Source organism: Carassius carassius, chromosome 25 (assembly GCF_963082965.1).
Source record: "Carassius carassius chromosome 25, fCarCar2.1, whole genome shotgun sequence".
Taxonomy (NCBI): Eukaryota; Metazoa; Chordata; class Actinopteri; order Cypriniformes; family Cyprinidae; genus Carassius; species Carassius carassius.
In genome coordinates, this window is record NC_081779.1 from 18,520,009 (window position 1) to 18,532,536 (window position 12,528).

General features: G+C 36.6%; 2 protein-coding genes across 3 annotated transcripts in view; both read left to right on the plus strand.

The window, feature by feature from the left end:
• The first annotated feature begins 913 nt into the window (after window positions 1-913).
• On the plus strand, window positions 914-7,157 carry LOC132104332 (retinitis pigmentosa 9 protein homolog). Its single transcript, XM_059509733.1, has 7 exons — window positions 914-1,207; window positions 1,344-1,374; window positions 1,536-1,615; window positions 3,158-3,207; window positions 3,316-3,407; window positions 4,006-4,067; window positions 6,585-7,157. The coding sequence occupies exons 1-7, from the start codon at window positions 1,056-1,058 to the stop codon at window positions 6,778-6,780; spliced, it is 663 nt and encodes a 220-aa protein (XP_059365716.1). The 5' UTR covers window positions 914-1,055; the 3' UTR covers window positions 6,781-7,157.
• A 2,711-nt stretch (window positions 7,158-9,868) lies between these two features.
• The window catches only part of LOC132104335 (engulfment and cell motility protein 1-like), a 97,716-nt gene continuing 95,056 nt past the window's right edge, over window positions 9,869-12,528 (plus strand). Inside the window, exon 1 of one of the 2 annotated variants that reach the window (XM_059509741.1) lies at window positions 9,869-9,993. The gene's annotated coding sequence lies outside the window, so the exon portion shown is untranslated. The remainder of the gene's footprint in view (window positions 9,994-12,528) is intronic. The other variant, XM_059509742.1, reaches the window with a different exon arrangement.

Genomic DNA, 12,528 nt, shown 5'->3' on the forward strand with positions numbered 1-12,528 from the left:
GTCTTCTTTGATCTCTGACTGATCTTTTTTTTTTTATAAAAAGTAAAATAATGACATTTGTCTGTTTATTTAGTCCTCTTAAAAGACATTACAAATTTTTTAAGTTGTATTATACATCTTTAAAAATAACTATTGATGCAGAAACACTGTGTGTATGTTAATAGATGTACAAAGCTGGAATTACAAAATAAATCATGCTCTTAATACAGACTCCCTGTTTCTGCTAATAAAAATGTTCAAAAACTATCAGCTGTATCATAAAATTAGAACATAAACACCAGAAGAAATAGTTTGGGTATGTGGGGTGATTTGAAATATTGAATTGGAAAATAGAGTATGTATGTTATGGTTTCATGTATGTATGAATGTATGCATAAGGAACTGACTTTTTTTCTCTGATGCCATGCATTGATATCTTGTATTATTACTGAGTAACATTAACGTGATAAATGCACTTTCATTGAAGTGCTAATATTGAACAAGTATGCATACAAACATAAATAAGGAAAACAAAAAAACATGCCAGCAGGGTAAAAGTATCAGATGCAAAGATCTAACAGTATCAAATAAATACTGCTTTAATCAAAAAGTCTCTAATACACTGTATGTACAGCTTAACTTTAGGCAACAAAACCATGAAGTGAGGTTTTTATTAGTAAATTTGCATTTATTCATATACATTTTGGTTGAAATGTAGGCAAATTAAATCAGTAAAGTAACTTTTAACTCTCATAGTTTATTCATTGAAGCCAAAACGTACATTTTCCCATAAAAGTTAAAGAGAGCTTAAACACTGAATATTTATATTAATATAGATGTCTTTATCTCACACCACAATATAACTGAATATCATGTAGTTTTGACCTCAATGCGCGTGACTTGCAGACTTTTATTTTGACATCTCGTACTAATCCACTGCGCTCACTCTCTTTCACCGGAAGTGGCCAAACGCTCATATATGTGCCTTTACAATCACCATTACCCTAAAACTCTTAACTTTTTGGATATAAAATGTGGGTACGTATTTAGACGAAATTATCCCCAACGAATGTACAATGTCAGATCGCAAACGAAGCCGAAAGCACCACGAGGACAGACATGAAAAAAAGAAACACAAGGAGTCAAAACAAGATGATGAAGGCAAATACCAACACCAAACCAGAAAACTGATTCAAGAGGTGCAGAAACTCAAGCACGTGGAGACTTTGTGAGTATTTGCTGCATACTTAATGCTTTCGAAGAGAGTTTTTTTAATAATCTGATTTTATGTAGTTTTATGCCATCACAAAGTTTCTCGTTTGTCCTGCATAAATGTGATGACTCTCTCTTCATTTTCCTTCCAGCTATGAAAATCCACCGCCTGGGTATATTAAGGTTTGGCCACGGCTTGAAGTGTTGGCATTAAATCCTCCAGATTCAACAAAAACTAGTTGTTTTGGCCCTCTTTTACAAAATGGGATCTGAGATTGTGTAAATGCATTCGAAATGAGGGTTTGAGTGAGCATTTGGCAATACATGCATGACTGCTTTTGCAGGAAGAGGATGACAGACCAGAGGACTGTATCCCTGATGACCCCGGTAATGAGGACGCTAGGAGCTTTTTGGCTCACGCTCCCACTAAAGCAGGGGTTTTCAAACTGTGGGTCGCGACCCACTTGTGGGTCACAGAATGGAACAAGGTGGGTCGCACAAAGTCACTTGGCTGCAGCTAAATTTGCGTTTCAATGACACACACACACACAGTTCAGTCTAGGGCTGCACGAAAGTGACGAGTGGGAACGGTGCGAGGCCGGTGGAGTGATTGGAATTGAGCGACACCTGCTCGACTCACCAGTCTCGAGAACCACGGAGGAGATCGGAAGGATACAAAAGAGGAGCGTCCGTCTCCCCGGCAACTCACTCCAGCCCACCGCCTCGAGCATCCTCCTTCGCCCTACTCGATGGCACTGCGGATTCACCTCAGTGCCGAGGGATCTTCGGCAGCGCGTCCCTCCTTCCTCCCAGGCTTCGGCACCAGTCTAACACATTAAAAACTTCTCAATCACGGGAAGGAGGAGGCGGGAACCGGGAACCCACTCGTCACAATGATATAGCCCACCAACATTAATAAGGACTGCAATATCCTTAGTGTGATTTTCGAATTGCAATTAAGTCCGCGTGCTTTGCGTGTTTTGAAGCGCGGGCGCGCACGAGTTGTAATAACAGTGAAGGTCTCAGAGCAATGTCATTAAAAGGTTCAATCGGTCCGCATTATTAAAAGAGAAAAACTTGCTCACTTCAATACACTATATTCCGCATGAGATTGCATACACCAGAAAACAAATGTTACGAAAACGGTTTCAGGTAGGCCATGTTCATTCATTTCTATCGTCCGTTTGAGCTCTGTGCACTTTTTTCGTTCGGGAAACGGTTTGTAAAAAGCATTTCACATGTACAGGGTGAGCAGTGCACAAACGCAGGGTTAATTGTAACACTACAAGATTTAAACATTTCCACATAACAAAATGCACAAAAAAATAATGCAATACTCCTTGACGTATCATCTCTTTTTAGAGAAAAATTTGCCAAAGTTCAGAAATCTTTTGAAGATATTGCTGAACATTAATTTAACCATTGCTAAAATAAATTTCTGCCTGAACTTAATGTCATCCAGTTTTTTTTTTTTTTGTTTATTTAAAACGAGACACATGTTTATTATTATTTTTTACCTATTTCACAATTATTTTAATCTCCAAACAGTTTTAGATAGTTCTGCTTTGCTTCTTATGCTTTTTCTAAAAAAAGTGTTGGATTGTGCTCCGTTCTCACCGACACACACGGAAGGATCGTGAATGCATTTTCTGCAACAAAACACAGCAGCGCAGATTACAGTTCACTGGAGTGAGCCTGTTTAACGTTTTTATGGACACTACATATTCTAAAGTCTGTAAACAAAAATTAAAACTTAAATATTAATAGTGATTTTTTTCAGGTGTAGGCCTACTCTAAAATAAAAAGTTTTTTTTTCTTAAATACTTCATTTCTGTCATCAAACTTTTAAGTAAGATTAGGCTTAAAGTAATATCAACCTTTTTTTTCCTCAAATATTGTGGTGGGTCATGAAATAGATTACACTTGTCTAGGTGGGTCGTGGAATGGAAAAGTTTGGGAACCACTGCACTAAAGGACTGTGGATGCCTCTGGGGAAAGAGGTGAAGGTCATGCAGTGTAAGCAAGCATTCAGATGCCATCACTTCACCGAAGTGATATTTTAGCTTTTACAGTGTTGATGAAGCTAATTGAGAAATCTTAAGTGCACAAACTGTGTGTGTGTAGGCTGGAGATGTAAGAGATACGGCCACAGAACGGGAGACAGAGAATGTCCTTTCTTTATCAAAGGCAACCAGAAACTGGAGCAGTTCAGAGTGGTGAGTAGCACAAGTGGCCCATTTTACACTGTAGTCACTTATTTAAAAAATAAGATTTGGACATTTTGAAATTGAGATGTGAAGTAGCAGGTCTGATATACAGATTTCTGATAATTAATGGAACTCTTGCATGGATGATGTCATGTTTTTTTCATCCTTAATCTGACCATCTGACACTAAAACAAATTACTTGTGTGTGTGTGTAAACACACTTAGCAATAAAGCTCTTTCCGCTTCTGATTAAAATTAAAATGTTTATTTTTTTGTTTCTGCACCTTTAAAACACTACACATAAGTATGCTCATGCACATTTTGGCCGGGGTAGTTTTCAGCCTTTTTGCAAAGAATTGTTCAGTACTTTTGGGGAAAGTGTGAATCAGTGGCCTGATAAAAGTAGGTAGAGCTGACATGTAGAGGTCACATGAAAAAATTCCAAGCCATATCAACAGCTCAACATAACAAAACATTAACTGTTACTTTAAAACTATAAAATACTTTACTTCCATTGCAAGTCTGTATGAATTGTAATATGTTGAATCTGAATTGTTTGTGAATGTTTATATTGTTTGTGTGACAATATATTGTTTGTGTCTCATAGGCGCATGAGGATCCGATGTACGATATCATCCGTGAAAACAAACGCAATGAAAAAGAGACTAGGTATGTCATGATCTCGGTCACTGATACCGTATTTTCCGCACTATAAGGAGCACTTAAAAGCAGAAAAACGACAGAAAACGACAGTGAACCTTATAATCCAGAGCGCCTTATATATGGATCAAGGTGCTCTGTCAAAATGTTGACATTCCCTTTAGCACAGCTCCATCTAGTGGATGCATAACGCAAACCCAGTCAAACGTTTGACTGCAGTATCTTCTATTCCAGTGGTTCTCAACCTTTTTTTCCACCGGGCCTCATTATGGTCCAAGTGCATGTCTCGCGGGCCACATGCATATAATTTACATATTGCGTCACCAATACAAACCAACCTGATTTATAATATTATAGCCTAAATATTATGATATCTAATCGGTTAGATTAAAGCTGCAGTCAGTAACTTTTGACGCTCTAGCGGTTAATAAACAGAACTGCTTGCGTGTTGCGGAAGGACATTGTAGCCGGAGCTACTTCTCTCTGTTTATGTCTATGAAGAATCACAAAGGTACTGGGTTACTCCGCCGCGGTACCCCTGAAGCAATCTAAAATAGTCCGAATATAAACACTTATTATAGGTGTACCCTAGTGATTCAGGACAGGCTAAAAACATGGTTTGGAAAATGGATTCATGGTGTACTCGCTTATTATATACATTTTGTATACTTTGAACACAAAAAAAAAGTTACGGACCGCAGCTCTGATTGGTTGTTTCTTACCGCTCCCGGTAAAGAAACAACCAATCAGAGCTGCGGTCCGTAACTTTTTTTTGTGTTCAAAGTATACAAAATGTATATAATAAGCGATAGGCTATATTCGTGATGGGCTGCATGTGCCCCGTGGGTTTGAGAACCACTGGTCTATTCTATGCACCTTATAATCCGGTGCGCCCTATATATGAAAACAGTTCTAAAATAGGCCATTCATTGAAGGTGCGCCTTATAATCCGGTGCGCCTTATAGTGCGGAAAATACGGTAAATGTCTGTCATGTTTTAAACAACAGAGTCTGTGCCCTCAAGCGTTTTAAGCACTTGTGCTTAATATTTGTAATGTGTGTCACATGATTTGCTGCTCAAGAAACATTTCTTATTAATATCCATGTTGAAAACAGTTGTGCCGCTTAATACTATCATGAAAACAAAGGTATATTTTTTTCAGGCTTCATTGATTAAAGTTTAAAAGAACAAAATTCATATAAAATCTAAATATTTTGTAATATTATACATGTCTTTCCTGTTACTTTTGAATCAAAGCATATTCATTTTAAAAATGGTACTGACCCCAAATCTGTTTGCGGTTGTGTTTGTATATGGGATGAAGATCTTTTAAGAATGCTCATTCTCTGTTAGTGTGTTGAGGTCTCTCAGAGGCCAGTGTTGATCAATTGTGTTATTTCACCAAAAGAACCCTGATGCAGATGATCACGTAACTCTTCACTCCACTGAGATACGCTTCTGCTGTGTGCTGATGAGCTTTTACTACATGGGAGTAATTAAACCCATTGTGGGCAGTTTTGACAGGTTATTTTGTTAATACTGTTAATAAACATTCCCACTAGGTTTGGCGATTTGATTTTCTTAGCAGGATGTTGGAAAACAACAAGTAGCTGGTTTAAAAAAAAAATACTTGAAAGTCAGAAGTCAGCTGCTTTAACGCTGAGGCGGTCTTCACAGCATGTCGTGAATGAAAGCAAATCTAAAACGGGCTTGTGCGGTTGCCAAGGAGACACGCCTCTGTTAAAGAATGTGGTCCCTCTGAACAGCAGTGATCTGATGAATTGTTAATGTGGCAAAAGCTGTCAGAGGGTGCTTATGTTTTCAGCTTCCTCTTCAAATCGATAGCAATTGAATTGAGTTAAAGATAATAAAGTTCTTAAGCCGAACAAATCCAGTTGCTCAGAGGTGAAGTGGGTCATTTCTGGACCACTAGCGCCACCAAAAGGACTTGCAAAGATAACGACTCAGATGTATTTAATGTACTTTAAGCATATCAATGAAACATCTCTTTTTCTGGAATATATTTTATTTCATACTTTCTTTGTAGATTTCAATATTTACCAAATAAAAATTCACATATTTTATTTACATTTTTTAATATTTAATGTCATATTAATACAAAAAGTGAGTTGTTAACTATAAGTAATAAACTGTTTTGTGTAAATGCATGTATCCTTATAAATATTATTAATATATTATTTTATCAACGCTGAAGACACAGCATGCTTATATGTGCATGCATTTTTTTTCTTGAGCATTGCTAAAATAATTAATGCTGTCTTTCTCTCTATGTGTGTGTGTGTGTATATATATATATATATATATATAAATATTGCTTTTTAGGGACAGACCATAAGTTAGATTTATAGTTGTCTACTTATTAATCTGGAATATTTTAAAGGAGGTGTGTGTGTTTCAGATTCAGTGTTGTTTTCTTTAAAGAGGTCCATTATCTATAGTTTTATTGTCAACTTATTGCGATATTGTGCATGGAAAATAATTTTGTGTCTTTTCTCTTCACTGTAGGATCCAGCAGTTGAAACAGATGCTTGAAGACACCACCTCTGACTCTGACTCCACCTCGTCTTCCTCTGCCTCCTCCAATCACACCCGGAAGAAGAAGAAAAAGAAAAAAGAGAAGAGGAAGAAAGAAAAGAAGAAACACGTGAAGAAAAAGAAGAAGCACAAGGTTAAGGCTAGCAATGACTCAGACTCTGATTGAATCAAGGCCATTGGTCTGGGTGTCTCAGTGTTCATCATAGAAGCCTGCAGTGGATGCGTCAGCCCGATCAAATATACACAGGAGACTTCCCATTAGTTCCCCAGGCCATCTTCAGATCTGCTTAATAATGCATGGATGCATTTAATCCCCTCTGTTGCATGGAATGCTTAGGATATGTGAATCTCTGACAGATTTCCAATAGCTGACCTTTATCAGACTGTTCACATGTTTGTACAGAACACTTTCTGAATGTATGTTGATTTACATTTTGAGAATGTGTCATTGTGTAATTTGCTGGTGAGAGCTTATGATACATGCCATCTGCTGTTGTGAACAGTGAATTGCATAAGTGTCATGTAAATAAATTAATAACTATGGCTTTTTAGCATGTACAACTTATTTTTATGGTAATCTGATATCTGGGCATTTATAGGGTCTTCTAACTCAAATTACATGTGTGAATTGACGTCATCAGTTTCCATCAAATTGTTTAGGCTTTTGCATCTGGCCGTGGTACGTGGCAGGCAATTAGCACCTCTTGAAGGGTTGACGATGGTTTGCACATCATTCACATCACGAGAGAGGCAGATCGAGAGGGGAGAAGAGGCTTTTGCTTTGATCTCGTCACTCATCGCTGAAATCTGGAGTCCCGCGGTTGTCATCAGAGTACATGCACCAATTTTTGTCAAGATAAATAGGCTAGTGCATCACATCATCAAAGGAACTCTTTATAATGCTTTTTCAATAAGCAACTATGTATGCTTTTTAAAAAGACGAGAAAACAATACTAAGATAATTATTCATTTTAATTATCTAAATATTGTCAACTTAATGTAGTCTATGACTGTATCAGGACTGAAGTCGTTAGCTTGCTCTCATCTTCATAATGTGTCTGTACTGGTAATAAAAGCTGGATTCTCATGTTTCTTCTTAGTTCCTCTGTTTTCATCTCTCATTGTTCTGATCTCGCCAGGGCCATTAGAAACTTGTGCGTATGTGACATGTTCCCTTTTTATCTGATGAGCTGTGAATCTCACTAATGAGTTCTCACTGTTCATCTCCATGTTTTGTTGAATTGCTATTTTAAATTTGGATTAGCTGAGGAGGTTTAAGCAGACAAGTGTAATTTGAAGCTTAATTGTGACAGAAAATTCCTGCACAGCAGTTTTGTCTACAAAAATATGTATAAAACGTCATGAAATAAATTACAAAACATTGTCACACACACACACACATATATATATATATATAATATATATGATGTGATTAATAATTTTATTGTATTAAATATATATATATATACACACAAAAATACCCATCACAGTTTACCAGTATACCAATTACTTTAATTCATTTTTCATGTTCATAGGTGAACTATGAAAAAATATATACTTCTACTGCATAAGGATCATGCACAGAAGTCACATTTGGTTTAATCAACAGTGCAGTTTTCAAGATGTACAGCATGGTGTTGGTTTTCAGCAGTTTCATTTCCTAAAGAACTACAGTTGTTCATCATTTCACACAGTCTGAAGAAAAATCCTAAGCATGTCAAAGCATTCAGGGAGGAGCTGAAGCACAGATTCACCCGTGATGTGTATTTGCATAATGATTTTTATATAGAGACAAACTACAGGCAACACCAGCAGTGATATTGCATATAGACTGGATTTATGTTTACATAACCTTTCACATCACAAGCTTTGCTTTGCAAAATTCTAGACATTCTTGAAAGGCTTTTTATAGAATTGTGTCCTCTCTGGTCATCAAAATGAAGTAATCAAATGATGTCCGCATGGGATGGTTAATGTATTAGCTTGTGTGGGACAGATAATCTATTGCCGTCTGTGGGTGGACATTGTGAGGATTTTGAGGTCTGATGGACTGATATTTACAAAATGCCAAGTATGCTCTGAAGACTAATGGCCAGGCAATGATTTTCTGGTTCAATCCAGTTTTCTTCTTCTCTAGAAAAAGGTTTGCTGGTGTTAATGAAAGTTTTTGAAAAATACTTAAGTATATAAATATTTAATATACTCTTGTAACAACAAAAAAATCAATTTATTTATGAATAAATGAAGAGTTAAAAAGACATAGACAACAATTTATTTATTCAATAATTTTTTTGAACCTCCATTCCAGAAAATCATTAATTATTTATAGCCTTTTTTAAAGTAAATTTAGCAGACATTAAGCAGCTACTTACAATTTTTTTTTATTCAATGAAAATTATTAATTTATGTTTATAAAACATTCGTCCCTCAAATGACCAGAACACACAAACGCACTTGATACACTCCGTTACTGCCCCGGAAAAACAAACTGCATCCACTGTTCATATAACGCTGGGTTCATCCAAAAACTCACTTATTTGGAGGCGTTCTCTAACAATTTCTACATAGAAATTCTCAGTCATTCTTCTAAATTTTTTTTTAAAACTTTGGCCATGTTTAGCATGAGAATCCATCTCTTTAACTGTGAACAACTCTGAATACATGAAACACCATTGTACCCCCCCCCCCCCCCCTTTAAGTTCGAGGGATATTTAAAACGTAGAACTTAATTTCTTAATTAAATCTCTTAATTTTAAGAGTTAAATTAATTATTTTAATTACATTTACATTTATTCATTTAGCAGACGCTTTTATCCAAAGCGACTTACAGATGAGGACAGTGGAAGCAATCAAAAACAACAAAAAGAGCAATGATATATAAGTGTTATAACAAGTCTCAGTTAGGTTAACACAGTATTTAAAATTAATTAATTAATTAATTAGTAATTAAAATTTATTTATATAACATTTTAATAATTCAAACTATTAACTATTTTCTACCTAAAGCCTAAAATGTAGTAATATGACTGTTTTTAATGAAATATATGTTCCAGAGTAATTCTAACGTTATGGGAGTCCCTATATGTCTTATTAACGTAATTAAATAAAAATATTTTATATCAAGAAGCAACAACACCACAATCAAGATATCAACTCGACTAGACTGAAAGATGCGCTTACTGTGCTGTGATTGGTGGACGCCTGAAGCGGCGGAGCCAATCATGAGCCGGTAGGAGGCCGGTAGGAGGAGGAAAGAGGAAGTGAAAACAACATCAGCACTATCTATCTAGTGCGCTAGAGAAGGGGAGGGAGTGAGCGACTGCAACAAACTCCCAAACATCAATCTCTAGAAGCAGGAAAAGTCGCCTCGCCGCTTCAGGTTTGTACGATTTATTTCGCATTACCGATTCGCCTGATGTTGAATCTGCTGTTGGCTGAATTTTTGGGGGGGGGGGGGGGGGGTTGAGATGTCCCTTTAAATGCTTAGATTAATGCTAATAATCGATAGTGATTCGATTAATGGAATAAATAAGGCTAACTGTATTTTCTTTTTATATATAAGCCATATTTGAATTAAACTATGCATTTATCTTGCTTAAGACTGTAAAATGTATATGAAAGAAATTTGTGTATGGCTTTTTTATTAAGATGACTCTAAACTGATGTTATTTCAGTTAAATTGTAGTTATAGATATCACTGACATGCCTAAGCAATTTCTGACATTTGTTTCTAACTATTTTTTTTTAATAATCAATTATACCAGTTAGTTGTTGCAGTTCTATTTGAGAATGTTGAAATACCAGTAGGACTCTTGATACACCAATGTATTGTATTTATATCTTGTGGTATATTCAAAATAGTTAGGAAAGTGTGTCAAAATCTAGGAAGAAGTGACATCTGCAAGTAGTAGAAACTTGCCCTCTGGGAACAAAATAGTTTGTTCCTTTTCATATAAAAAAAAAATCTATCAGAAGCTCAAAGTCTTCATCTTTTTCTCATGCTTATATTTCCTTGACTTTTTAGTTCAGATGCATGCTGGTCTTGTGGAGTCCAGATGAGAATGTGTTTTGTTGTAGTGACAGTCTACCTCTCTTATCCACATGTCGTTGAGTCACTTTTGTGTCTGAAGGCAAGTGTGAGCTCAGTGCCCCATTGGTCCTTAAAATCACATGCATGCACTGTTGGTCTTTTGAGATGTAAGCATGTCCAGTGCATGTTAACAGCATGTATGTTTTCTGGGCCAGAAATAATTGAGTCACATCACAACACTGATGTCAAATGCATGTTTTGCTATATATAGAAAGTGAGAAATAGGACAGGATTGAAAGAGCATGGAAGCATATTAGTAAATGTTGCAAGCTAGACTAGAATCCACCAAGCCCAAATGAGCACTGTGGCACAATGTTTCAGAGCTTGCACTGCTAGGCCACAGTTGTTTGATAAATGTGTGCACTACTTTCATGTGGTTTTACTTTCTTTAAGGTTTTTGCATCCTGCTGAACTCATGAGGGTGGAATCTTTAGTCAAGTAAGAAATGCTTCTGCTTTTCATTGTCTTCAGTTCTGAGTTGAAGTCAGGGGGTTTATCATTGTCTCTGTCGTGCAGTGGAGGCAGTAACTGAGATCAGATGAGTTTTCTAAAAGAGTCAGAAGTTTAAGGAGTTGCTGTGTAGCGGCTCATTGAAATGTGCGGCATGTATATTTTAATTTCTTTCTGCAGTTTCTCAGTCTCTCACCTCTGAGTGCAACCTTGCCAATTTATTGTGAGTTCTTGATTGCAAGTGATTCCCTCTCTCTCTATGTTTTACGTTCCTCCCTTTTTCCCTCACTTTATATCCTTCACACCACCCAGCCCCCTTATCTCACATCTAAACTCACTTACTCAAGGGATTCTCAACTGTTCCTTGTCTGATGTGTTCGTCACTGTCTTCTCTTATCCTTCTTGCCACCAAAATAAGAGTGAGGATCTTTGTCTTTGTCTTCCATTGCATCTTCAGTGTGGTCACATAGAAAATCTATTGCACGTAGAAACTGGAAAAAGCCACATGCGTCAGAGGTTGCTACTGTATGTGAAAATTATCTGTCATTTAAAACATATTAAAAACATGAATGAATAAATAAAATGTCTTTTATCATTTTATCTGGCAATAGAATCTGGGGCCTCATTATAAAAGACTTATATGGTCGGATTCGTGCTTGATTTCTTTGCCCATTTATGAGTGCCATACTGCATCTTCGTAAAGAGAAATTATATTCATACTTCATAAAGGAATAGTTTAGTGTGTGTGTGTTTAGGTGAAGTGCTTATGTACTGACTTTAAGATGAACTGCTGTGCTAATAAGAATTAGTTTGAACTGTTTCCAAACAATAAACATCTGCATAAAACCAGATTTCTTTTGCTAATGTTTCTTACTGCACCAGATATCATCTGATGGGCATCAACACCACATCCCTCCAGCAAAGCCTGGCAAGATCAGTTTCCTGGTTTAGTAGATAATGTTGCAGTGCATGTAATTATTGCTTCTGGCAATACATTAATTACAGATGCAGACAGGTTTAAATGAAGGTGTTAAAGTCGCCTAATAAGTGTCAGTGGAAGCGTAAAGAGAATCTGCGATGTTGTTGTTGCTGTTGAAACTGTTCTGTTACTTCCCTGCTTCGGATGATGAATATCAATGTGAGACCAAAACCAGGTCATTAGAAAGCTTTGTTGAGACCGCTCTCTTATTCCATTTCTGTTAAAATAGGTCCAGTCTCTTGTGTTTGCACTATGGTTTTACTTTTGTCTAAACATCCTCAGTGACTGGGTTGGGCTTCATTTTTAGACTGAGCCAACAATAAGCGGGATTTGAAGCTTTTCCTCGCACCTGTGCTCTCGGGAAGCCAGTGATTCAGCAGCGTTGCTTGTATGTA

Coding starts and splice junctions, on each gene's coding strand:
- LOC132104332 (XM_059509733.1), top strand. CDS start 1,056: ATGTCAGATCGCAAACGAAGCCGAAAGCACCACGAGGACAGACATGAA. Junction 1,616..3,157: donor AGCTTTTTGGCTCACGCTCC/CACTAAAGCAGG, acceptor TGGGAACCACTG/CACTAAAGGACTGTGGATGC. Junction 4,068..6,584: donor CGCAATGAAAAAGAGACTAG/GTATGTCATGAT, acceptor TCTTCACTGTAG/GATCCAGCAGTTGAAACAGA.